Raw genomic sequence first — 26,187 nt, forward strand, 5'->3', positions numbered from 1 at the left:
TCATTACATTTTGTATGTTCTGTTTTGAAAAAGTCCATGTCATGCAACAAGAGAGAGAGAGATTGATGAAAAGGGAAGAAGGAGAAGACGTAGCCAAGGGACAAGAAGAGTATCACTCTAGAAGGTAGCCTTAAACACTCCGAACAAGTTTGTAACGTTGGCAGTACTACACTACACACCAGTGTCCCCTATTATTGCCCATGATTACCCTGCCACCAACATAGAGAATCCTTCCCCACTCACTGCAATCACAATCACCGCCACCACTTCTGATTCTATCACCATGTCTAGGGTTTCTGCGAATTCTTCTCCTTCACGCTTAGTCTCCATGGCTTCCATCGTCAGAGCCTACACGCTCCCTATTCTTCTCTTCGCCGGAGCCATGTTCTACCAGCTCTTCCTTATTCCCAATGCCTTTCCTCCTTCTCATTACGATGGTAACTAACTCCTTTTTTTTCTTCTTTTTCATTTTTTTGCTTAATTGCACTTTTGTCTCTGGGGTATCGCAAATGTACGATTTTAGTCCCTTAAGTTTTAATTGTGCCAATTGGGTCCATAAGGTATTGCAAGTATGCAAGTTAGCGTAATTGAAATCTGGGAACTAAATCCCACATTTGCGATACTGGGTGACTAGAATTGCATACTTGAGGGACTAAAAGTGTAATTAAGCCCCTTTTTTTCTCTCTAGTGAAATTGATTTTTATTTCTTCTCTTTGTTTTGGTGATTGCAGTTCTGCAAATTGAGAGCTATAGTTCAGTCGAGAAAGTGAAGGAGGCCTACGACAAACTTGAATCTAAATGGTAATTCAGTCATGCCTCTTTCGATTAGGTTATGGAGTGATTTCATCGTAGTTTGGCATTTGACAGTGTTATCTGTGAAATATACTCTAAATTTATGCACATACTCCTTTTTCTTTTCTTTTTTTCAAAAGATAATCTAAGCACACACATAATCTTTCATTATGCAAATGGTTTGAAGTTGCATTGCCATTAAAGAATTCGCCATTCCCAACCACGATTTGAAACACTGATTTATGAGCATAAATGAGATTCTTATTCACTGCCTGAATGATTTGGAACATCTAGTCTTAAAAAGTGTGTATGGTGCAAGACAATGGACCTGCTTGGATAAGCTTCTAGGAGAAGAAAATAAGATGGAAAAATAAAATAAGTTTCGTTATAAGCTAAAATTAGCTTATTCATAGGCTAATTTGTAGAAACTCTCTCACATTAGCTTCTCCAGAATTTGATTTTTAAATTATGTTAGCTTAAGGAAAAGTTCATTTCATTTTTTCTTCTTATTTTCTTATCCTAAGGGGTTGATATTAGGTACATGTTTGGTTTATGTTTGTGCTGTTGGAGACGAGTAGTGGCTAGGTTAGTGCTCAGTGCTCACTATACTTAGCTTGGGTACTGTAGTTGGCTATTTTATATTTTACATTTTTCTTTTGTTTTTTGTTTATTATTTTTTAATCAGGTCATTTTACATGGGCCATGGGTGGGATTATATCTTTTTATGTGTTAGGATTTTTTTATTTATCTTTTTAATTGGAGTCTCTATACCGTGTAATGGAGTTTAATGGGCTATAATAGGGTAGTTAAGATTCTTTTATCAAAATAATTCAAAGAAAGAATTTGGATTTTTGTTTATCATGTAGTTTGTTGAACATGTTGGCCTGTACTAATTGGATCTGAATGCGCTAATTTTTTTGTGGAGCATTTTCTGTGACATTTTATCAGCATGCCATTTATAGTCTTATGAAATTAGTTACATTGTCTTTCAGGAATTCTGCTGTGGAAGTTTTTGATATTCATGAGTTTTTAAAGGTTAGTTATGAGGCCATTTATTTACCAAACTATCTTGTCTATCAGTCAAATTATTGTATGGTGCTCTTAATCCTCCTAAGAACAAAGGTCATCAATCCATACTTTATGTTTCGATTATTTCTGGATGTTACTAAAATCTTCAAAGAGGAACAACTATGTGGTTACTTGAAGCGGGGATCTATTAAATATGGCTTAAACACCCTGATCAGGACCGTTCTACTTGGTTTATACTTTGTTCAAATGTAGTTTTAACTTTTAAGTTTATTGTGTTGGTTTCATGATTCAATCTATTTTCTTAGGACCAGTTTGATTCGCATTCAATAAATTAGACTTTGATACTTACAAACTAGAGACTGTTGAATTCATCTGAATGAATCCCATCATCATGGTTTTGAAGCCTCAAATCCGCTTAATCAGATAAACAACTACTTCCTTGACATTGTGAAGTGCAATTGCCTTAATATGTTTTTGCAAACACTATATTGGAATGATGTGAAGAAAGGAGAGCTTTGTTTATACATGAGTTTTACAAATGTATGTTTGAAGTAGGGTTGGAGAAGCCAGGGTTTTTTCAGTAAGATGAAACCATTGCGATTAAATTCTTTCTGCATACTAAAGTTGATGGTCCTTGTTTATATTGGTTTATGGAGGGAGTTACTCTGAAAGAAAATGATATTCGGGTTGATTAAGTGCCGAAATTAGATATCTTAATGTAACTTGTAGTTGAAGTTAAAACACCATTCAGTTATTCCCTTTCATGCAGGGGTTGAACCTTGGCATGCAATGTAACTCCCCTGAATAGATATGCTGAAAGCCTGAAATTGGTTTCTATTAAAAAATGTTGAAATGTATTTAACATGTGATACATGAACTTCTTGTGGTTATTCTTTAAAAAGACCTAGCAGGTTGAACCCTGGCATGCAATGCAACTATTATGAAATTGATAATTTGATATGTATAAACTGTTTTGGATATTGTAACTCGTAAACATGTTAGATTGCATTCATGGAATGAGATTGTGGTATTCTATTTATAAAATTTTATTTCTTTTTCCTACCATATGCCCTGGGTACTATAATATGGTTTCATGTATTACAATTGTTCTTTATTTAATGGTTGTCGATTATGACGCTATGCAATTTGCTTTGAGAGCATGATTTACAGATTCGATATGCTTATGAGTTGCTGACAAATCCTTTATGGAAAAGAGACTATGACATATTTGGTATTGATGAACAACTTGTGAGTACTTTCATTTGCATCCTTTAAAACTTGTGTCTATTTGTAAGACCTGTTCCGTAAATGTTTGTCTCATCCCTGATTACTATCATCTCCAAATGCTTTAATTAAATGATATAATTTTACGATGGTAGCATATTGTTGAGAGTGCCAGCAAGCGTTATGCAGGGAAACATATTTCGGAATTGGATTTCCCTTTACTACAGGCCCCCTCTGGTTAGTCAAAACATTCATCATATGTAATAGAAATCTTATTTGAAGTTTTTTCAATGAATTTCTGATGTGGAAATCCTTTTATTGATGCATGCATCGTTTTTTTACCTCTCAGGATCTATAGATCATTCTTCTAAAGTCATTACAGCTAGTGACTTCCAGTATATATTTCCAGATGCAAAGCCATGGCTAATTCAGGTACACATGCAGATATATTGTAATAAATGTGATCATAGTCTAACTTTCTAAATTATTGTTGTTATTTTTAATTCATTTTGTCATAGAACTAAACTAACTGTGTTTACCACTAATACCCTCCGTAACTACTGCATGAAATTAAAATTCTTTTCATTTAAATTATATTTAATTGAATGAAAATCTAAAAGTTTGTAAAATTGTGTTGACTGTTAATTCTTGATGCCTCAACTGTTGGTTTCTATACTTGAATCTGAGTACTTCACTAATATTTATAGGAATATGTACAGATATATACTAGTGAGGGATACTAATTGATCCTAAAATTTTGATTCAAATCTTACGGTTTCCTGGCAAGCTAATAAAGGAAAGAATCAAATCTGATTATAGTAACACTCCCTCTCAAGCTACAGCATATATTTTAAGATGTATTGAGAATGTTACATATGTAAGCTATCCTAGGATCCTGTAAGGATTTAGTTCGTCTGTCTTCAAGTTGTTCCTTAGAGCTCACAAAAGTAGTCTTGATGATACCCAGGAAGATCTTCTCTCTAATGAATTGACAATTAATCTTTATATGTTTAGTACTCTTGTGTAAGATATGATTTGGAGAAAAGCTGATTGAAGCAAGTTCCGCGGAACCTATCTCCCAAACTCAACTCTTGAAGCAAGTGCTTTATCCATAAGAGTTCACAAGTCATATTGGCCATAGCCCGATACTCTACTTTTGTACTTGATCTTCCAACCACAGTTTTCTTCTTATGTTTCCTCTTCCATGAGAACAAGTTCCCTCCCCCCAATGAGAACGCAGTAGCCTATCATGGATTATCTAGCACTAGCATTTACTGCCCATTCTGCATCTGTATATCTAATGATGTTAGCATGACTCCTATCTATTGATGTATCTCAAGATCCAAACAACTGCATTCCAATGACTATCACATGGTGAATTGAGAAATTGATTGACAACACTAACAGGAAAGACAATGTCCGGTCTAGTCATTGTGGATAATTTAACTTCCCATCAGGAATATACTAGCAATGTATTCACTGCATGTATTTGTCAATAGTCCATCTGATTTTAGCTCAACTTAGGGGTGCACCAGTGAGGAGAGTAAACCGCATGTCTTTTAGTCCTCTGAAAAGGGGGAGAGGGGGGAGAGGGAGACCAACAAGGAAATCCAAAGTTTTTTAGAGGGATTCCATGGTAAATTATATCTCTGAAAATTTGGTCTTTAATCGAGCTAAATGGTGTATTGTTAGTGTACAGTTAGTCTGTATTGTATGGCAGTTAGTTATTTAGTTATTATGTAAGCTGTTTGTCACTTTCACTAACCAACTTCAGCATTCTATATATAGGTGCCTCTTTGTAATCTCTTCATAATTCAATAATACAAAATCTCTTAGTCTCTTTATTCCCTCTTCATTCTCTTCTTTATTAATAATACATTAAGTTGTGTATTGCCTAAATGGCTTAATCACAAAGGCATGTCTGAGGTGCTAGAGGCATGTACCTCAATGAAGTCAAGTGGCACCCATCAAGAGGTGCTGACTTCTTCTGCTTCCTCACTTCAGCACCTTAACCATGCCTTTTCGAACCTTTTGCTATTCTTCTTCAAACATAGAAATTGGGAAAGCCAGATGAAATTTCAATGTAATGCATTTTATTTTTTTTATAATATTGGAACATTATTTCACCAAAAGAATTGTGGCAGTATATTTGAGACAATACATGTTGGTAAATGATTTCCTTTCCATCATGTCATTTGAATTGAGGACTTGGAGACTGAGTCATATTTGATCACATTTTTAAATCTGAAAAATATGCATTAGTTTTCTTCATTTTTTAGTAACATGCTGTCTCTTGAAAGATAGATTTGATCATAATCTTTATCTATTTGATTCTTTAAGAAAATGAACTTGAAGTAGATGCTGAATGTATTTGTATCAGTTGTATTCATCAGGGAGTGAACGTTGTGCTCAATTTTCCAAGTCATGGAATAAGATTGGTATGTTACTTAAACTGAACTCCTGGCATAAATTTTTTTCTTTATGCACGTGATATATTGGTGTGGAAATGTTATCCTCTTCTGCTTAATATCTTTTAATTTTCTTGAGTTAGTCTTTACTTCTTTAGGTTTTTAAATGGTATTGCTAGAAAAAGGGAGAGAAATTCCCCTCTAACAAAGATGAAAATTTATATGAGAAATATGCAAGCTTGTTTCATAACAAGGAGGTAAAAGTTTGTAGATTTGGGGGTATCTCCCCCTTCTCTATGTTTCTGTCTCTCTCTTTCTTGGAAGTTTTTTATGGACAAAATAAAAGGCTCTGTGCTAGTCTCTTTTTTTTGTTGTTGGCAGTGTTTCCTTTCATAAACAGAATTAAATTTATGTCGCTATTCTTTATATATTACATGGACTCTATCTAATTAATAAACAAGCACTTTGTTATATTGCTCACCAGTTTAAGGATAAGGTTATTCTGATTATTTCCTCTTCTTTTAGCTTCTTTATTGGATGTTTTTGCCAACATTGGTATGGTGGAACTTGGTGAGAAGGAGCTCGCCATATACCTTGCTGATAGAAGATCAACAGGAAAACCATTTTTTAGAAATGGTATGTGCTGAATATAATCGAATTTTTGTTTCTCTCTTTTTTCTTTTTGCAGGATCTCTATAAAAATATGACTATTCCCAGGTTTAAGTAGTTGTTTTGTTTGACCCTTCTGTTATATAATTCTAGAACAGTCCAATATAGGGAGCATTCTTTACAAAACTTGCAATTATAATTTGTAAATTCATTGTAAAGATTGTCCTGTTTTACCCAAATCAGACTAGTTGCAGGTTGTCTGTTAATTCTTAGTGTTTTTTTTTTCTATACACACTTATCTATGTATACTTGTGATTGTTATTGATGGTTTCCTTCTATGTTGATTTTTTTGGTATATGTTGATTAAAGATAAATACAAGATGATGTGTTGGCCTTATAATCAACTTAAAAGAATAGTTTAATTTTTAGACAAAAAGCAGTGACTGGCCCAATTTTTTTTGTAATGGGAGAAAAACACACAATTACATAATTGATATTCCATAAAATACAGGAAATTTCAGTACATTGCTTCTCTATTAAATCAAATTTAAGGAAACTAAGCCCATTAAATTTAGTAAATGATACATAGATATATTGTCATGTGAAGAGAGTTAATTTAGAATGTGAAGACAAGAGGTAAAAGTAAATCAGAAGAATTAAAACTGAGTGGCTACTGGCTACCTTGGCACCCATAAAAGCAATTTGCAAATTTGAAATAATTCATAATTACTTCGAGCAACACGACGGAAGATGCTGTCAGTGTCACACTGCTGCAAGTCCACAAAGCCATTAGTTTATCCATTGTAAAACAACCCATATACACTAAGTTTGGAATGGTGATGCTTACCAAGCAGTGGTACTCAATGTGTACTGCCCAACACCTACTAAACCACACATTAGAATCCCACACTTCTGCTGTGGTACTCAAGTCCCATACCTTGCAATTGGATCCTCACTGCCACTACTCAAGATTCAAGAGCAATTACCTCCTACTTTGGTGGTGCCATCCATCACCCTGGAGCTGTCATTGAGGGTACTTGAAAGTTGAAACTAATACAGGAGTATACTGAATAGTGAATAATTTTCTGTTGATTAGATTGACTTGGGCAATGCTCTAAATCTAGCAGATATATGATGTAGATATCCTATATCCCGTGATACATCTAACTTCCCTAAATTATACCTATCTAATATAAATAATATATAATACAGAATCAATCAACAAGGCTTTGAGAAGATTTTTAAAAGAGGAATTGGGAATTTGGGAGGTGAAAGTCAAATGTTGGATTTCTTTAAGATTTGAATTACCTGATCAATTGGGCAAAAATTTGTTGAGAATGTAGGGGCAATGAGATGTTATATCATTGTAGTTATAATAGTAGTAGAAATTTTTTTATGAGTTGAGCATGTTCCCTTAACACCTACCAACATAGGTAAACAAGTATTGTATGTCATTGAGTGTTGTTACTAGAAATGTATTATCAGAAGAAGGGTGAAGTTCTATAAATTGCCAGTAATTCTATTTGACTTACAAATGCTTGTTTTGTGCCTTAAATGGTAGATGGCTGTTTTAAATTTTAGGTGATAAAGATCACATGTGCCTTGTCTTGACCTATTGAAAAAATTTATCCAGGAATTCCATCTCTTGTTGCCATTCCCGCAGGATGTCGATCTTCTAAATGTATTATTAGGTGAGTTTTATCATAAAACCAATGGTTGGTTTGAGGACAGACGATTAAAATTTTGTAAATCCTCTTTAACTTTATTAACTGAGGGTAATTTGCATTTAACTTGGATTATTAGGTCATTACACATTATTATCATGGGTTTAGTCTACTTGCATAAGTCATATTCTACTACATGGTATTACTATACATTATTTTCCTGTGTTAGGTTTGATGGTGAGCTTACTGTTGACACGGTTACAAATTGGTTTGCAACAACTGTATTGGCTTTACCTCAAATTAACTACTACTCTAGGGAATCACTGGTAATTTGTCTAAACTATGAAGGATCATTTTCTTTTCTGTAAATGTGTGGTAGGGTTCTTTTATTTTTCTATAGCATATATTTAATATAAGGAAATTCCTTGAATAATGATCATGGGTAAGGGATTGATATAGTATAATGTTGGGTATGAGCAAGCTTGATTTTATCTCCTTGTCTAGGTTTCCCCCCGTCTTGAGTTTCTGCAAAACTAACAGAATATTTTGTTTCATACATACACCTTGCCCATTGGATGCAGTTTTGGCCATTCAGTTTGTGGCCTGTGATAGAAAGGATAGGTCTTTCAATTGAGTTGGTTATGGATGGAATACAACTATACTATACAAGTCTCTAGTTTGGATGCTCCCTGACTCTTCAGTCTTCACCCTCCTTGACAGCCCAAATTCGGGAAAATATGAACACCTTTCTTTTTTATTGCCTTCTTCAAAGCTTCTCTAGGCAGTCTAGCATAGGCCTTTTGCTGCTCAATGAAAACCTTGTGTAGATCTTTTAATTTCCTTTTACATTTCACCGTCAACCTCGCAAAAAGATGTATTGTTGATTTATTTCCATGGTTGACCTCCGAATAATAAAACCAAATTGCTTCTCTGATGTATGAATCTTGTCTTCATCTTTGATCAATTATTCTCTCCCATATATTCCTAGTATGGCTGTGAGGTTTACGGTTTACCCTTTTGTAGTAGTTGGTATAGTTCTGTATGTCTCCTATGATCCTATAAATAGAGATCAAAGTGTTTCTCCTTTAATCTAGCCTTACTTAAACCTTATTACCAAATTATTCAGCATTAAACAATCACATTTGTCCGTGTCATAAAGATTCAACAATGTTTTGTGTTAGAAGTTGACTGCCTAACACAACAGTAATCACTTTATTTGTCACTGCTCATTCAATAAATGTACCCTATTTACCATTTAACTGTTTTGTTTCCATTCTTCTAAAATAAAGACTTCACAAACTTAGATGTAACTAATAATATTGTTTTATTCAACTTTTGGTTTAGTTGTTTTATCTATTTCTAGTTGAAAATCTTTATATTGAACACTATTTATCATCTATTTGATATAACTAACTAACGAACTAACTAATGTACCCTGGTGCTAGAAGGCTCCTAGCTATGCTATATTTGAAGTAATTTTTCATTGCTTCTGAATCTCACGATTCAATACAAATTATGGTTCATGATTTAAAAATTAGCTCATCAGTTCACAATTTGAATCACGATTTGATAACCTTTGTCCAATGTAATTTACTTGATTTGCTTTTAGAATATAAATTGTTTATTGTGAGTTTCTATGGTTACTAAGGGTATTTGAAACACTACCGAAATTTCAGGTGCCAAATTTTCTTGGTAAAACTAGCCTTCATAAGGTACTATTACCTTGCTCTTATATTATTTCCATATATTGCTTTCTGATGTTTTCTTCCATGATTTTCTGAGCATAAATATTGTTTTTAGATGCCCTTTGATTGAGTAGATCCATATTTGAATTTATCTGTTTTAATTAAGTTTTGGTTTTTGTGGATCATGGCTTATAGGTAAAAGTAATCTTTTTCTCAAATTCTGGTGAGCGTGCTGCTCCATTTATACGACAAGCAGCTAAAGACTATTGGGCTTCTGCTTCATTTGCTTTCATTCTCTGGCGAGAAGAGGAATCTTCCTATTGGTGGGGAGCGTAAGTGATAATTTTCAGAAAATCTGAATCAGGAAACCTTATTCTGTTTCACTTTTTCTATACAGAAGATGGTGCTATGAGTGTTGTTATATTCACCAGCTTATTGATTCATTGCTTCATCTGGTATTAAGTGTTAAATTTCTTTTGTTTCATCTGTTTTTAAATGTCAGATTTGGGGTGGAATCTGCACCTGCTATTGTATTTCTTAAAGACCCAGGTGTCAAACCTGTTGTTCACCATGGTCTGTAACATCTTTGTCATACTAACTCAGAACCTTATGAATATACTTTTGCTTTTCCATTGAACTGACTATCTGTGCATTGTGTGCTGCAGGTTCAGTCAACAATTCATTTTTTTTGAATTTGATGGAAAATAATAAACAGCAAGGTATATGCAAAATTATTGTAATATTGTTTGCATTCTCGTGTTTGATGTCTGTAATTTTTTCTAAATGAAAAATTCCGTGCCTATAACTTTTAAAGGTGGGTTAGTTTCAACTGATTTTTCAGTTGATAGATCTAATCTTTAAAATAGATGGAATTAGCTTCTAATTTAATTGGAATAAACCAAAGAATTTTGGAGAATAAATATTATACTTCACTCCTGTATGAAAAATACATTCTAAAACTTTAGGTTAAAAGAAAACTTTGGTATCTAGTTTATCATAAAGAGAAATGAAAGAAAAACTGGGATCATGGAGGACCATGATTATGTAGGCAAATGACTTTTGACTAATTTTTGGATTTATGTCCTTAACATATGTAGCTTGGACCACAACATTAACCCAAACCTGTTTGTCTGTTTAGATACTATGTGCCATTGGGGCATGTTATCCATTTGTGACTAGGAACCACAAAGTGATTACTGACTATTTATATCCACTTATATATCAACAAACACAGCCCCTTGAATGTGTTGGCAAATTCTTTTTATCTTATAATAGGTGCATGATACTATACTATCATCATTTGAGTTTGTGGTATTTCATGGTAGGGTTAACTAAGTTTTTAGTTCCAAAACTTTTTTGAAATTTGGTTTAGTCCTTGAACAAAAGTTTGACCGGTTAAGGTCCCTAAACTCTTTAAAGTTTGGTTTTTAGCCCCTGAAACCCCATTAAATTAAATAAATAAAAATAATGGGATTCAAACTTTTGTTTAGGGATTAAAAACCGAATTTTAAGAAAGTTTAGGAACTAAAAACTTAGTTAACCCTTTTCATGGTATATATAAATTACTTTCTCTGTCTCATGCATGTGTTATTCTATTTAAGGAATTATTATTATTATTATTATTATTATTATTATTATTATTATTAACAATATTATTATTACTATAGAATGGTAAATTTTCTAAGCCCTAATTAATCTCTTGCACTTTTTTTTTATCCACCCTTTTTGCTTCCAGAGCTTCCTCAACTAAGGAGTGTGACATCAATGGAGCTAGGCTGTGATCCTCATGGCTATTCTCGTGCTGGTTATGATACAGTAACATGGTATTGTGCTATTGCAGTAGGAAGGCCGAGTCTGGAGTTGAACAAAATGCGTGAAGTATGTATATTAGTCTTTTGGGCATAATTTCTATGATACATTCCACAAAGTAGGTGCTAATTCATCATTTACGTCGAAAATTATGCTTATTTGAGTTCCTTACAATTAGAGTATTATAAGGAGCTGCAGTTATTCAACTGCAGTCTCCTCTAGCTTCTAGTGGAAGCTGGTTAGTTACTTCTAGTAGAAGCTAGTCAGTTGTAAGTACTTAGTTAGTTGTTAGCCAATTCTGTTAGTTAGTTAGTTGTTAGCCAATTCTGTTAGAGACTAACAGAATTGTCTGTATATACTGTTTGTTTTTTTTTTTTGGAAGGCTGCAAATATATATATATCATTAATAGGTAAACCAGTACCAGAGGTACCAAAGAGAAGAATTACAAGGCACCAGAGTGCTACCCTCCAAAACAACACACAAACTCAACAGAAAACAATCAGACCCAAACCCATCTAAGCAACAAAAGTAGATATATTAGAAGACCAGTGATGGAAATTAATGCTGAAATCTTTATCATAAAGCCTTTAACCATGACCAAGCTAAGAAAATAGCATGGTCCATTACTTTATAGGGATCAAAAGGTTTTCCTTGGAAAATCAATTGATTCCTATGCTGCCATATAGAAATGGTTAAGGCTGTCCACCACCCACATCTTGAACTGTAGTTCACATTTGATCCAAATCCCTCGCAGAATTGGTATAAATGGTGAATTGGGTTAATGGAAAGGGGACCAACTACCCGAACCCATCTCATAGATTCCCACCACAGAACATTTGTCATTTTACAGTTGAAGAACAAATGCCCCACATCCTCTTGCACACAGCCACATAAAGAACAAGTGTCTTCCTGAATACTGACCCTTCTTCTTAGGAGGTTGACCTTGGTAGGAAGCCTATTTCTAAGAAGTCTCCAACAGAAGATCGCCACCCGGGGGGGAATTTTCAGCTGCCATATTGTCTTAAAAATGTTGCCATCAGGGTTTGCTGAAGTGGTGTTCATGCATAAGTTATAAGCAGACCTAGTAGAATACTGACCATTAGATTCAGCCAGCCACAACATGTTATCTTTCACCTGTCTTTGAATAGGAACAGAGCTGATATCCTCCATAAACTGAACAGCCAAGAGACTTTCATGATCAAAGAGATTCCTCCTCCACCTCAGGTCCCATGTCCAGGTATTATGATTGAAATGGCCCATATGGGAAATATGATCCTTTTGCTGTCTGCTTATGAGGAATAACTGATGATACTTCTGCTGTAGATTGTATTGATCCCCTAACCAAGTATCAGTCCAGAATTTGATACTTTCCCCACCTCCAACCTTCCAAGACAAATTGTCTTTAAAAATACTGCAGTCTTCCTGGTGATACAGCTTTCTAATATCTTTCCACCAGTGGGAAAAGCCCCTTTTGTCAGAGCCATTCTGGAATTCAGACCACCCACCATATTTTGAAGTTAAAATTCTGACCCAGGGCTGCTGCTGGTCAGATGCAAAACCCCATATCCATCTACCCATCAGAGCTATGTTGAATTTAGAGATATCCTTTATCCCCAAGCCTCCATCATTCTTAGGCAAACAAATATCATCCCATTTTACCCAAGGAATTTTTTTGAGGTCATTATCTCCACCCCACAGAAAATTCCTTTGGAGGGAGATCAACTTTGTGGCTACCTTCTGAGGAATTTTAAAAAAGGAAAGAAGATAAGTTGGAAGGGCATTAAGGACAGAATTTATAAGAGTGATCTTTCCAGCCATGGATATATCTCTTTGAGCCCATTTGGCTAATTTAGACTTGAATTTATTGATGAGAGGTTCCCACACCAGCTGACTTGAAGGATTAGCTCCAATAGGTATGCCTAAATAGAGGAAAGGATACTCCAGCTGTCTGCAATGCAGGATATTAGCTGCTTCCAAAGCCCAATTAACTCCACCACCTGTAATCCCAAACTGACTTTTGGCAAAATTAATCCTTAACCCAGAGACTAGCTCATAACCTCTTAATAAGGCCTTTAAAACATGAATGTTCTCCCTCACAGCCTCCCCTACAAAAACAGTATCATCAGCATACTGCAATATATTTACAGGTTCCTTCTTCTTCCCAACCAAGAAGCTTCTATAAAGGTTCTTTTGGACTGCTTGTCTCATCATACCAGTAATACCTTCACCCACGATATTGAAAAGCAAGGGAGCAAGGGGATCCCCTTGCCTCAAACCCCTAGAAGGGTTAAATTCCTTAGAAGGGCTACCATTTATCAAAATTGATATAGATGCTGAGTGGAGGCAAGCTGATATCCAAGATCTCCATTTTGGACAAAAACCCAATCTGAACAGCATGTAATCCAAAAAAGACCAAGAAACTGAATCGTAGGCCTTTTCAAAGTCCACCTTAAAAATCATCACAGGTTTCTTATTTCTCCTTGCTTCCTCAACCACTTCATTAAGGATCAGAATACCATGAAGGATGTGTCTTCCTTTAATAAAGGCTGACTGCCTTTCATCAATTAGCCCATCCATGACAGATCTCAGTCTGTTAGACAGCAACTTAGCTATAACCTTATACATACAGCCTATCAAGGAAATAGGCCTATAATCATTGAAGGATTGAGGATGATTCATCTTAGGAATTAGAGCCACAAAGGAAGCATTGGTGCCTCTAGGAAAGCTGGCATGAGCATAGAACTCATCCACAAATCTTCTAAAATCTAGTCTCAAGATATCCCAAATTTTTTTGATAAAGTTGAAATTAAGGCCATCTGGCCCAGGGCATTTATCACCTCCACAACTCCACACTGCTTCTTTGATTTCTTGGTCAGAGAAGGGAAAAGTCAGGTGCTGTCGTTGCTCTTGAGATATAGATCTAAAAGGGACCCCATCCAATTGCGGTCTTGAATAATTCTGTTCTGTAAATCTGGACTGAAAATAATTAATAGCTGCCTTCTTCACTGAAATAGGTTGCTGAACCCACACTCCGTCAATATAAATTCCTGGAATAGCATTGTAGGCTCTCCTATAATTTATCATTCTGTGGAAATACCCAGAATTGCAATCCCCCTCTTTCAGCCAAGATATCCTAGACTTTTGTCTCAACAAAGATTCCAATGCAGTTGAAGCATTCCAAAGGTCCTGCTGAAGGGAATTTCTAATTTGGATCTCTTGGTCAGACAGAATACGATTAGAAGTTAAGTCCTCCATCTCATTAAGTTTCTTCTGGATGCTGGATATTTTGTTAGCATCAACATTCCCCTCACCCTTACTCCACTGCTTTAAGACAGCTTTCAAGTTTTTCAACTTATTTTTTAAGGCAATACTCCCCCAGCCTCCCTGCAGGTTATTATTCCAGGTGTCTCTCACCAATTTCTGATATTGCTTCTGTTGCAGCCACCAATCAAAGACCCTAAAGGGTTTAGGGCCCCAGTCCACCATGTTAGTTTGCAGAATGATTGGACAATGATCCAATAAGTCCCTTTGCAAAACATGTTGACAGCAATCAGGCCACACGGACAACCATTGATCCGAGACCAAGAACCTATCAAGCCTACTTTTCACATAACCATTAGGCCTAATCCAAGTATATTTAGGCCCAACAGATTTAATTTCCTGAAGATCCAAATCAGAAATCCACTAATTAAAGGCTGAGATATCATGGGGGTCTATCCTTCTTTGGGATAAGCTGACTCTTTCCTCTGCACTTCTAATGCTGTTAAAGTCCCCAAGAACACACCACAGTCCCCCTGGGTTAGAGGCTTTCAACTGCCTTAGATCATCCCATAAAGCTTTCTTCCCTTCAAGGTCACATGGAGCATAAACATTTACAATCACCAGCCTCTGATCATTGGGAATGCATCTCCCTTCAAGCATTAAGAAGCTCCTACTTTTCACCCTCCTTACAATCTCCAAAGTGGAATTATTCCACATACATAACAACCCCCCAGCAGCTTGCACAGATGGAACATAATCCCATTGAGCAGTAGGATCCCCCCAAACGGCCTGACAAATATACTTATTAAAAATCTCCCTTTTAGTCTCTTGGATGCACACGAGGTCCACCTTGTGTTTTGAAATAATTCTTCTTATAGCAGTCCACTTAACCCCCCTCCCCAAACCTCTTGAATTATAGGAGAGAATAATCATGATTGTGTTTTTTTAATTCCCCTCTCTCCTGCCATCAAAGCATCTCTGTTCTCCATGGATAATAACATCTCCTCTACCTTGTTGTCTTGATCCCCACAGGATAAACCCATTTCCTTTAGAAGGGCACATTGCATATGAAAAGAGTCCTTCGGTATATGGGTCAGAACATCAGCCATAGGGTCTGTAATTAAATCTGACTTGTGTTGTAAAGGAGGCATAAACTCAGCGTGAGGCTCTGAATTGCAAACCCCAAAAGGGTCCTCCACCTGATGGGCTTTGGATTTACTTTTCATCATCTCTTTTCTTCTCACATACACTTTATTAACTGAAGAGGTTGGGCCTATAAGCTGGCCCAATTCCTCAGCTACCAACTCAGAGGGAAGATGCCTAGCTGTACCCTTATCGTTATCCGTGACTTGAGCTTCGTAAGGTATGTTTGCCGCAAGGGGCAAATCTTCCTCTTTGTCCTCTGCAGAACCTTTTTCTGGCCTATGTTGGGTATCCACAAGAGTGTAAGTCAAATGGGCCTGGTCTAAAAGGCTGTCTTTGACCGTATGCTTTGCCTTTAACATGATACCCTGCATATCCCTTTCAACTTCTTCATTTAAGGCTGCCCCATTTCGGGGAAGTTGGCCGTTGGAAGATGTCAACGCCACCTCTGCCCCTATACCCTTCATAGTTTGAACTTTGTCCATCTGAAATGGTTCCACGTCATCAAGGATGAAGGACCGGTCCCTGCAGCTACGAGCCAGGGTCTTTACCCAGTGGTCTCTGCGCGTATTAGGCGGAAGGATAGCATCTCGATCGTCGGAATCTTCACCTAGGTTGTCGTCGGAAACACCATTGGGGAAATCGACGCCGGAGAAAACTCTTGGGTGGGGCACCTCCCCTGTTGCCGGGGTGTTTGGCTGGGTCGAGTATGGGGAAGGGGGAAACCAGGATACATGGCAAGGGTGCTTCTTTGACCTACTCAGGCTCGTCATGTCCTCCACAACTTGGAGAACATACTCGACCCCATCAATGATGGCCGGAATATTCGCCTGGAACGAAGGTTCCTTCTGCGTCCGTACGAGAATACGCGCCACATCCAAACGCCGCCTAGCCTCCACGTATTCATCTACTTCAACCACCTCCCCCACTTCCGCCAACACCTTCGCCATAAGCTCCTCATCCCACACTGTCAGTGGAAGACCCCAGAGAAGAACCCAGGTGAGTCTATGTGTGGGTCTTATCTCCGGAGACCATTTCTGGAGCTCCGATATAGGGGTAGACCCGTGCTCCTTCTCCTGGTCTATAAGGCGAGCAGCCTTGGACTCATCCATGTCAGGGAAGATGACCCAGTCATCCGCCCAATAGCAAGGATTAATATCGTCTTCAACCACCCATTTCAACTCCTCCTCCAGCCTCTCAAACATTCCCCTGTTCTTTAGTCTTGCTGTCCAGGCCTTAGAAATCCAGTCAGAGGTCGCCTTGGTTGATTGCAGGATGACTGGGCTGTAGTTCGTCTTGTCTGACCCCGGCATACCTACCAACGAATACATAGGTTCCGTTACACCATGTGCAGGTTCCTTCACAACCTTAGCATATGATCGATGTTTAATACCGATATTGTTTTCCACCTGAGCAACTTTAACCCCATTACCAACTTTGTATACCTGGGGAATATCCCCCTCACCATGACTAGAAGTCCCTTTTTCACGAGAGTTTACCACCTTCCCCCTTTCAAACTTCGGTCTATTAACGAAGACTTTCACCCCACCAATGAAGATGTTGTTATCAAGCTGCCTCTCCAGTCTTTGCTCATCCATCACTTCTTTAAACCTCACAAAACCAAACCTGTGACCCAACTTATTCTTGGTTCTGGGAATGAAGACTTCCCACACCTTTCCCCACTTCTGGAAGATGCGCCACATGTCCTTCTCCATCATCCCATCGGGGAATCTAGAGAAGTAGAAAGTCGTGATACCAGCCTTATCTCTCCATGTCGCCTTCTGTCCTACCTGTTGATGGCTGCTACGACCCGGTCCACTTCTATTGGTCATCTCTTTCGTTTTCTTCTTACGCGTTACTTCAACCCAGGTACCATGATTGTCATCATCGAGACTCTGATCCTCCTGGTCACCGTATGCAATGCGTGAGGATGATCGTCTTTTTAGTCGTATGTAGTCTTCATCAGCCCAACAAGAACGCTCTGTGTTGCTCCTAAGCTCCCGTCGATGGAGAATGTTCCTGTCATCTACAGCTCTCTGTGTGTATACTCTCTCCCTCGGTCTACCCTCTCTCTCTCTCACCCTGTCTCTACCCCTCACTCTCGTACTGTACCTGTCGTAAAGTCTCTCACTCTCTGAATCTCTGTCTCTCGCTATCTCTGTATCTCTCTCCCTCTCTGAATCTCTGTCTCTCGCTATCTCTGTATCTCTCTCCCTCTCGTTCTCTCTCTCTCACTCTGTTTCTCTCTCTAACCATCTCCCTCCAGCAGCTACTTGAATGGTATATGTGTTGGTGGAGAGAGATACAGATACTGTTTGTAAACCTAAAGTTCTTGAGTCAATAAATGATATTTTACTTCATTTTCTCTCTCTCTCAATTCTCTAAGTCTAGAAATTCTATGATGGTATCTAGAGCTTAGTCGATCATCAATGGCAACAAACTCTATCTCTTCTTCTTCCACTTTCGCATTTCCGAATTCGATCTCACTGAAGCTTGATGATTCAAATTTTCTTCTTTGGCGACAGCAAATTGAACCTGTCATCAAGTCGCACAAACTTTAAAGGTTTGCCACAAATCTGCAAATTCCCTTACGATTCCTTATTGAAGCAGATCACGGTGCAGGAATTGAGAATCCTGCATACAAGGCGTGGGAACAGCAAGACCAGGTTCTTCTTGCCTGGTTGCAATCGACTCTGTCCACATCGATCTTATCTCGGATCATTGGATGCGTTCATTCTTACGAGGTTTGGGAGCATATCCATGATTATTTACACAAACAGACGCGAGCCAGAGCAAGGTAACTTTGAACTGAGTTGCGCGCAATGATTCTTGAAGATAAGTCCATGTGCGAGTTTCTGCTTTGGATCAAAGCCATTTCTGATGCACTTGCTTCTGTCGGGAGTCTAGTTTCTCTTCAAGAACACGTTGGTGCTATTCTTGAGGGACTTCTGCAAGACTATCATTTAGTAATCTCAGTTATAGAGAGTAAATTTCAACCGCTACCTATTGAAGAAGTTGAAGCATTATTGCTAGCTCACGAAGCTCGATTGCTGAAGTTTCGAAGACACACTTCTGAATCGCCTTCGATTAACCTTACTCAGGTGAGCCCTAACTCCTCTTCATCATTTGGTTGACTCTTATGCATTGCCAAACAAGTCCTGACAACAGTATGATTCATTTGGTCTTGGAAATTTTAATCGCGGCAGCCGTCGTGGTGGTGGCGGTGGCGGTCGTGGCCATTGGGGAGGACACTTTGCAAATTTCCAGTGTCAAGTATGTTACAAGTATGGTCATACTGCATTTGTTTGTCACTATAGGTTTGATCAGGGCTATCAACCTAATCCTTCACTCACTCTCCATGATCCTTCAAGTCAAGGAAATACTCAGACTATCAATTTTAGTCAAAATCAGTATTCTGGTCAAGGAAATGGTTCTGGTCAAAATAACTATGGACAGAACAATGGGTTCAGATCATCAAATTCGTAGGGTCAAGGTACCAATCAGAACAGATCAATGCAATACAATCAGAATTAACAGTCTCCAAGTGCAATGATTGCAAACTCTAATTATAATTTTCAGACCAGTACTCCTACAACTTGGATACCAGATTCAGGTGCCTCATTTCATGTGACGGGAATCACAGAACATACAGCAACTCAGTCCCTTTGAAGGTTCAGACCAAATTTATATTGGTAATGGACAAGGTTTGCCCATTCATTCCACTGGTTCTTCGATTTTTATTTGTCCTATTAATTCTAAAGTGTCTCTGTTCTTGAATCAGCTGCTTGTGCCTACTATAACAAAAAATCTTATCAGTGTCAGTAAATTTGCTCTAGACAATGGTGTATATTTTGAATTTGATCCTAATTATTGTCTTGTCAAATCACAGGGAGCCAATGAGATCTTGCTTAATGGCTCACTTGGACCTGATGGTTTATATGTCTTCCCAAATCTTCATCTCCAAGGCTCAATTCCTGCCAGTTCAGCCTCTTGCTTTGTTTCAAATTCTGTAACCTATGTCTGTTCTGATGTAAATACTCTCAATTCTGCTGTAAAAACCACTTTTGTTGATAGTGCATGTACTAGCACAGGCTCTCAAACTCTTTGGCACCTTAGACTGGGCCATCCTAGTTCTAATGTTTTGAGACTTGTTCTTAATCATTGTAAGATACCAATCTCTAATAAAAATGTCTTTGAATTTTGTACTGCTTGCTGTGTTGGTAAATCTCACAGATTACCTGCCTCATTATCTGAAACAGTTTATAAAAAACCTTTGGAACTAATATACTGTAATCTATGGGGTCCTGCCCACATTCCTTCCAAAAATGGTTTTTACTATTACATAACCTTTGTTGATGCCTATTCTAGGTTCACCTAGATCTACTTGCTTAAACATAAATCAAAAGAAACTTTCACCATTTTTCAACTGTTCAAGCTAATGGCTGAACTTCAGTTTGACTCCAAAATTAAGACTGTTCAAACAGACTGGGGAAGGGAGTTCAGACCTCTCACTAATTTTTTAGCAAGCCAAGGTATCACTCATAGATGATTGATCTGTTCTCACACTCATCACCAAAATGGTGTAGTGGAAAGGAAACACAGACATATTGTGGAATTAGGATTCACTCTTCTTAAATAAGCTTCCCTGCCTCTCAAGTTCTGGGATTTTGCCTTCACTACAGCAGTATACTTGATAAATAGATTGCCTACTGCCTCTTTGCATTTTAATGTCCCCTATACTGTCTTGTTCAACAAAAATCCAGATTATAACTTTCTTAAAGCCTTTTGTTGCTCCTGCTTCCCTTTCCTTAGACCTTACAATCATCAAAAGCTTGAATTTAGGTCTCATGAGTGTGTTTTTCTTGGGTATTCCACATCTCATTAGGGTTACAAATGTCTTTCTCCTACTGGCAAACTCTTTATCTCTAAGGATGTTGTTTTCAATGAAGTAAAATTTCCTTATTCAGATCTGTTTTTGTCTTCCTCTATGTCTGATTCAGATCCTAATAACCCCATCTCTTTCATTCCCTCCATCCCTATTGTTCCTCAACCTATTTCTTCTCTTTCCCCCTCTAGCAATTCTGTTGCTAGTCCTACTTCTGTTAATCCTACTGCTGATTCAAATTCCAGCCCTAGTCCTTCTGTCCATGCTGAGTCTAGTCCTACTGTTGCATCTGAGGTTCCTAGTCCTACTATTGATACTGGATCCACTTCTGTGTAAGACAATTCTCCTCAGTCATCAGATTTGTCTTTCTCTGAAGTATCTCACAGTGCAGCATTGGAGATTGTTTCTACAGTTAATTCTCATCCTATGCAGACCAGATCAAAGTCTGGAATTCATTTACCAAGACTTAATCCAACCTTGTTACTTGCTCACTGTGAACCCAAATCTGTGAAGGAGGCTTCGGCTGATTCAAACAAGAATATGAGGCACTGATGAATAACTAGACCTGGGATTTGGTTTCTCTTCCACCCAATAGGAAAGCACTGGGTTGCAAATGGGTGTTCAGGGTCAAAGAAAATGCAGATGGGACTGTTAATAAATACAAAGCTAGACTGGTAGCAAAAGGATTTCATCAAGTGGCTGGTTCTGATTTCAATGAAACCTTTTCCCCTGTTATCAAACCTGTTACAGTAATGTTGATTCTCACCTTGGCCCTAACCAATAAGTGGGAACTTTTTCAACTTGATGTTAACAATGCCTTCTTAAATAGCTTTCTAGAGGAAACTATCTATATGCAGTAGCCCCTTGGATTTGAAAATCCCGATCTTTCTCTTGTTTGTAAATTGAATAAGGCTCTATATGAGCTTAAACAAGCACCAAGACAGTGGTTTGATAGACTAAAATCTACACTCTTGCATCTTGGCTTTTCTGCAAGCAAGTGTGATCCATCTCTTTTTGTCTTTAAAGATACCTCTCATATCATCTATCTTTTGGTGTATGTTGATGATATTATAATCACTGGCAGTTCTGTCAATTTAGTCCAGCAATTCACTGTCAAACTTCACTCTAATTTTTCCCTTAAACAACTTGGGAAACTGGATTATTTTTTGGGAATTGAAGTCAAGACCCTAACTGATGGCATTATTCTTCTAACTCAAGGCAAATATATAAGAGATCTCCTACAGAAAACTAAAATGGCCGAGGCTCAATCTATTGCTTCCCCAATGGTTTCTGGATGCAAGCTTACTAAAACAAGAGCAGACCTCTTCTCAGATCCTACTCTTTATAGATCAGTAGTTGGAGCTCTTCAATACTCTCCACTATAACCAGACCTAAACTAAGTTTTGCTGTAAACAAAGTCTGTCAATTCATGGCCAATCCTCTTGAATCTCACTGGACAGCAGTGAAAAGAATTCTCAGGTATCTCAAAGGCTCTTTACACCATGGCCTACTTCTCAAAGCTGCTACTCCTGGAATTCCCATTCCCAGTAAGGCCCTTTGTGATGCAGACTGGGCTTCTGACCCTGATGATCACAGATCTACTTCAGGAGCTGCTATTTATTTTGGCCTTAATCTTATATCTTGGTGGTCTAAGAAACAACAGATTGTTGCAAGATCAAGTACTGAGGCTGAGTATCGAAGCCTAGCACAAGCCACAGCTGAAGTAGTGTGGATTCAAACTCTGCTGACTGAACTATCTGTTCCTTTCACTACTCCAGCAGTCTTCTGTGACAATCAATCATAACCCTGTTCTTCACTCCAGGACAAAGCACATGGAAATCGATATTTTCTTTGTTCGGGAGAAAGTTCTAGCTAAGAAGCTGCAAGTCTACCACATTCCTGCCATTGATCAGTGGGCAGATGCCTTGACCAAAGCTCTATCTCCAACCAGATTTCATTTCTTGAGATCCAAACTCAATGTCCTTGAGCCTCCTCCAAAGTCTCAACCTCATTGAGTTTGAGGGGGGGGTATTAGAGTATTATAAGGAGCTACAGTTTTTCAACTGCAGTCTCCTCTAGCTTCTAGTGGAAGCTGGTTAGTTACTTCTGGTAGAAGCTAGTCAGTTGTTAGCCAATTCTGTTAGTTAGTTAGTTATTAGCCAATTCTGTTAGAGACTAACAGAATTGTCTATATATACTGTTTGTAAACCTGAAGTTCTTGAGTTAATAAATGATATTTTACTTCTTCATTTTCTCTCTCTCTCTCTGAATTCTCTAAGTCTAGAAATTCTATGACTTACAAAAGTCAAATCACTGTTATCATTGCTGGCATATTTGGGTTTTGATAGGTTCCTAGTTAGGTATATTTGGGGCTCCAGTCTAGTTTTCTAGACATATGCATAATCTTAAGAAATTGGCTTATTTTTACTCATTTTCATTTTTATTTTTCACATCTTCATCAAATTTGGAAGATTTGTAATTCAGTTCCATAGACTATGTGCAGGGTCCAAGAAACATTGTCTAAGCATAGCCAGGTGGATGCATCATCTGAAAATCAATCCTTAGCTCCAGCTGTGGATGCATTTAAGAGAAGGCGGTTGACATTTGCTTGGCTTGATGGTGAAAAGCAAAAGGTAATCTTTTCCTTTCTTTTGTTTGATTTATCTTGTAGTTTGTCATTCTAAATAAATTACTCTTCTTTTTGGTCAGAATAAATTTCACAAGGCTGATACTTAGTGAATGAATTTAATAGATATATATAAGAAAATTGATTTAGGGATGCCAATTTCATTTGATGATTACTAATGGGCTTCAAAGCAAATATTATTCTAAATTGCTGCCCTTACAGTGTCTAATCTTCCAGACGATAGCTGTATATAATACATCAATTTGAACTTGTTACATGACCTAATATTACTACTAAATCATTAGAATGCTTTAGTGAGCTTATTCATGCAGATATTTGAGAATGAGATTTTTTTGTGTAATTATCTCAAAAAACAGGAAATGAATACAAAATGTTTTTTCAAACTAAACATGCTCCTAATTCCTATAATCTCCTCTCATATTTAAGTAAAGTGTTGCTTTAAATTCTTTTGATGTATTTTTGAATGGAAAATACTTTTGCATCATCTTTGCTACTATTTTTGGCCTGAGCTATTGACTGAACTGATTGTTTAGGATTACTGCCAATTTTACCTTGGTCAAGCGACTAGCGAACACACTTGTGGCCAACGACGGGGTGTGACTGATATTCCTCGGTTATTTGTTATTCGATACCTGAGGAATAGTAGTGCTGTTGATTTGAGAACAGAAGAAAAGACAAAGTGGAAATCATTACTGGTCCAAGATCTAATCAATGATTCTGATCAGACAGGCCAGTTTGTAGCTGGGTACAAGGGAGAAGATGATGTTTCACAGGTTTGCCATTTTGCAATAAAAAAATTTCATTGACAAGTGGTGCTTTGCTTGTTGCTTGCTTTGCCTGCCATTAGTAGTTTTTACATTTCTTTTGTAACTTAAATGTATTGTCATCATATTACTTGTGAAATATGTTGTGTTATAAGAACTAATAATGTAGAATGACTAAGATCTAATGCACAGCTCTTTTAAGATATTTTCTATTTTCATTTACAGATAACCCACTGGCTTGCAAATATTATTTCTGATGGTGACTCCAGGGACTTGCCATTCTTTGTAAGTTATATTAACTTTTGAATAGGTTTTGTAGGTACACGCCTTAATGCAGGGTCCACACATTCAATGTTGAATTAATAACCTGGGCTCACTAGTATTTGATTCTGTTTACTGGTGTTTTCCAAATGTTACATTTATTTGTGATTATAATTTCATGATTGCCCAGGTTAATGCTTTAAAATGAGAGATAGTTTTTTATGGGATTAATTCTGCATAGTTTGCTGATAATGCAAATACCATTTCGTCATTGCAGACACTACGAACTCCTAAGCTTGTTCCGGATGACACAGAACCTATTTGGTCCATGTCTGCACAAAATATTCCTTTGCAAAATCTGAAGCAGAGTGTTCTCGGTGGTCTTAGTGGACTCTCTGCATACCGTGAGGATCCAAGAGTTGGTCCGTTTTTGCTTCTAGGTGCATTAATTTCTTTGGGAACTATCTGGCTGCGAAGGAGCCAACAAGTTCAGTCACCTGAATTAAACCAACCTAGTTTCAATCAACCATCTGATTCAAACCAACCAAGTCAACCTAGTTCCATGGTAACTTTTGCCTTAATACGCATATCTTGCATTTTTTTTCTAATGGAGGTATTACTTGTCTAATTTTGCTCTGACAAATGTCTTCCCAGGATGAAAGAAAACAGAAACCGAGCGACCGGGTTCGGAGACGGCCAAATAAAAAACCACCCCCATCTATGACAGATTTGGAACCGTCAGATGCTTACCAGATGCCACTATCAGATTCTGAATCTGAGTAGTTTCAGTTTGGTTTCTCCATGAAGGAAATGAGCTTTTCAAGAGATAATGTTACACGGTCTGAACTCTGAAGGTGAAACTATTCAATTGTGTTATTGGTTTGGAGCCAGATATACAAGATTGCCATCATGTCAACATGAGATTAGGAGGCACATACCCCTTATGCCAGAGATTTCATGAATAAAAGAATGAAACATGTTTATATTATATATGGGAATTTGACTGTTCTAAACGTAAATTTGTTTAATATTTCGATTGTAGGATATTTATTTATTCATGCCAGTCAATTCATTAAGCCGGATACTTTAACCAAATTTGAGAGGCTTACCCAATGAAGATAAAATTACGTGACCTGTGAAAATTTTATCATTCGTAATTCATTTTTAGAACACGTCTTGCCGCATGAAAATTTTATCATTCGTAATAAATGCGGGTATTTAGAAAAAAATTTCATGCATAGGAATTGAGATTGGGAGGAAAAATCATTCTCATTTCTAAATATTCTCTAATTTTTAAATGTTTAAATATGAATTTAGTTACGGTAAGTTCATGATTTTTCAACTTGGGTTCCTATGAGTTTTTTTTATCTCATTTTTAACCCTATAAGTTTGTACTTTTTTATTTCTGGTTCATATAATTCTTTGTTCATTATTAATTCTTGTAAGTTTGTATTTTTTTTAAAAAAATTTGGTCTCTAAAGTGAAAACTAATTTACAGGGATTAAAAAATAAAAAATAAAAACCTTAAATGGTTTTAAATTGAAAAGGACAAACTTATAGTAACTGTTACAAGAATTAAAATGAAAAAAAAATATTTACAAAGACTAAAATTGAAAAAAATGTGAACTTACAAGAACAAAAACAAAATTCATATATAAGTATTCAAATGAAATAAAACTATAAGTTGGTATAAAATTAATATTTAAATATTTTTCTAATTTTCTCTCCTTGATTGCTCTTATAATTTAAAAATTAAAAAAACCATCTCCTTGTTTCCTCCAAAATATTAATATTATTAACAACCTATGAAATTATTGATTTTGTTGATTTCACGTTCATATTTTTTATTAAATGGTTTTATATAATTCAATTATTATTTTTTGGTCATTGAAGTAAATTTGACTCAATGTTTTTTTACTTGTTTGTCCACATTTTATAAAAAATTTGATTAAAATCAGAATGTACTGTAAAAATAAATTATATTGTTATTCCATCATGAATTATG

The 26,187-nt window shown here is 36.9% G+C and overlaps 1 protein-coding gene across 1 annotated transcript; it reads left to right on the plus strand.

The window, feature by feature from the left end:
* On the plus strand, positions 1–25,324 carry LOC114416565. The gene is made up of 20 exons (XM_028381470.1): positions 1–437; positions 732–801; positions 1,785–1,827; positions 2,992–3,069; positions 3,201–3,282; positions 3,395–3,477; positions 5,426–5,483; positions 5,979–6,089; positions 7,696–7,753; positions 7,956–8,052; positions 9,403–9,438; positions 9,607–9,743; positions 9,914–9,984; positions 10,077–10,130; positions 11,147–11,289; positions 23,003–23,143; positions 23,691–23,930; positions 24,147–24,206; positions 24,460–24,747; positions 24,837–25,324. Exons 1-20 carry the CDS (start codon positions 284–286, stop codon positions 24,963–24,965), a joined length of 2,133 nt encoding a protein of 710 aa, XP_028237271.1. The 5' UTR covers positions 1–283; the 3' UTR covers positions 24,966–25,324.
* Positions 25,325–26,187: the final 863 nt, after the last annotated feature.

The sequence above is a fragment of the Glycine soja genome, chromosome 6 (assembly GCF_004193775.1).
Source record: "Glycine soja cultivar W05 chromosome 6, ASM419377v2, whole genome shotgun sequence".
Classification (NCBI taxonomy): domain Eukaryota; kingdom Viridiplantae; phylum Streptophyta; class Magnoliopsida; order Fabales; family Fabaceae; genus Glycine; species Glycine soja.

Excerpts from the sequence above, each read along its gene's own strand:
- LOC114416565 (XM_028381470.1), top strand. The coding sequence starts at position 284 with ATGTCTAGGGTTTCTGCGAATTCTTCTCCTTCACGCTTAGTCTCCATG. Across the intron at positions 6,090-7,695 it reads AAAACCATTTTTTAGAAATG|GAATTCCATCTCTTGTTGCC; the intron begins GTATGTGCTGAA and ends AAATTTATCCAG. Across the intron at positions 10,131-11,146 it reads GGAAAATAATAAACAGCAAG|AGCTTCCTCAACTAAGGAGT; the intron begins GTATATGCAAAA and ends TTTTGCTTCCAG.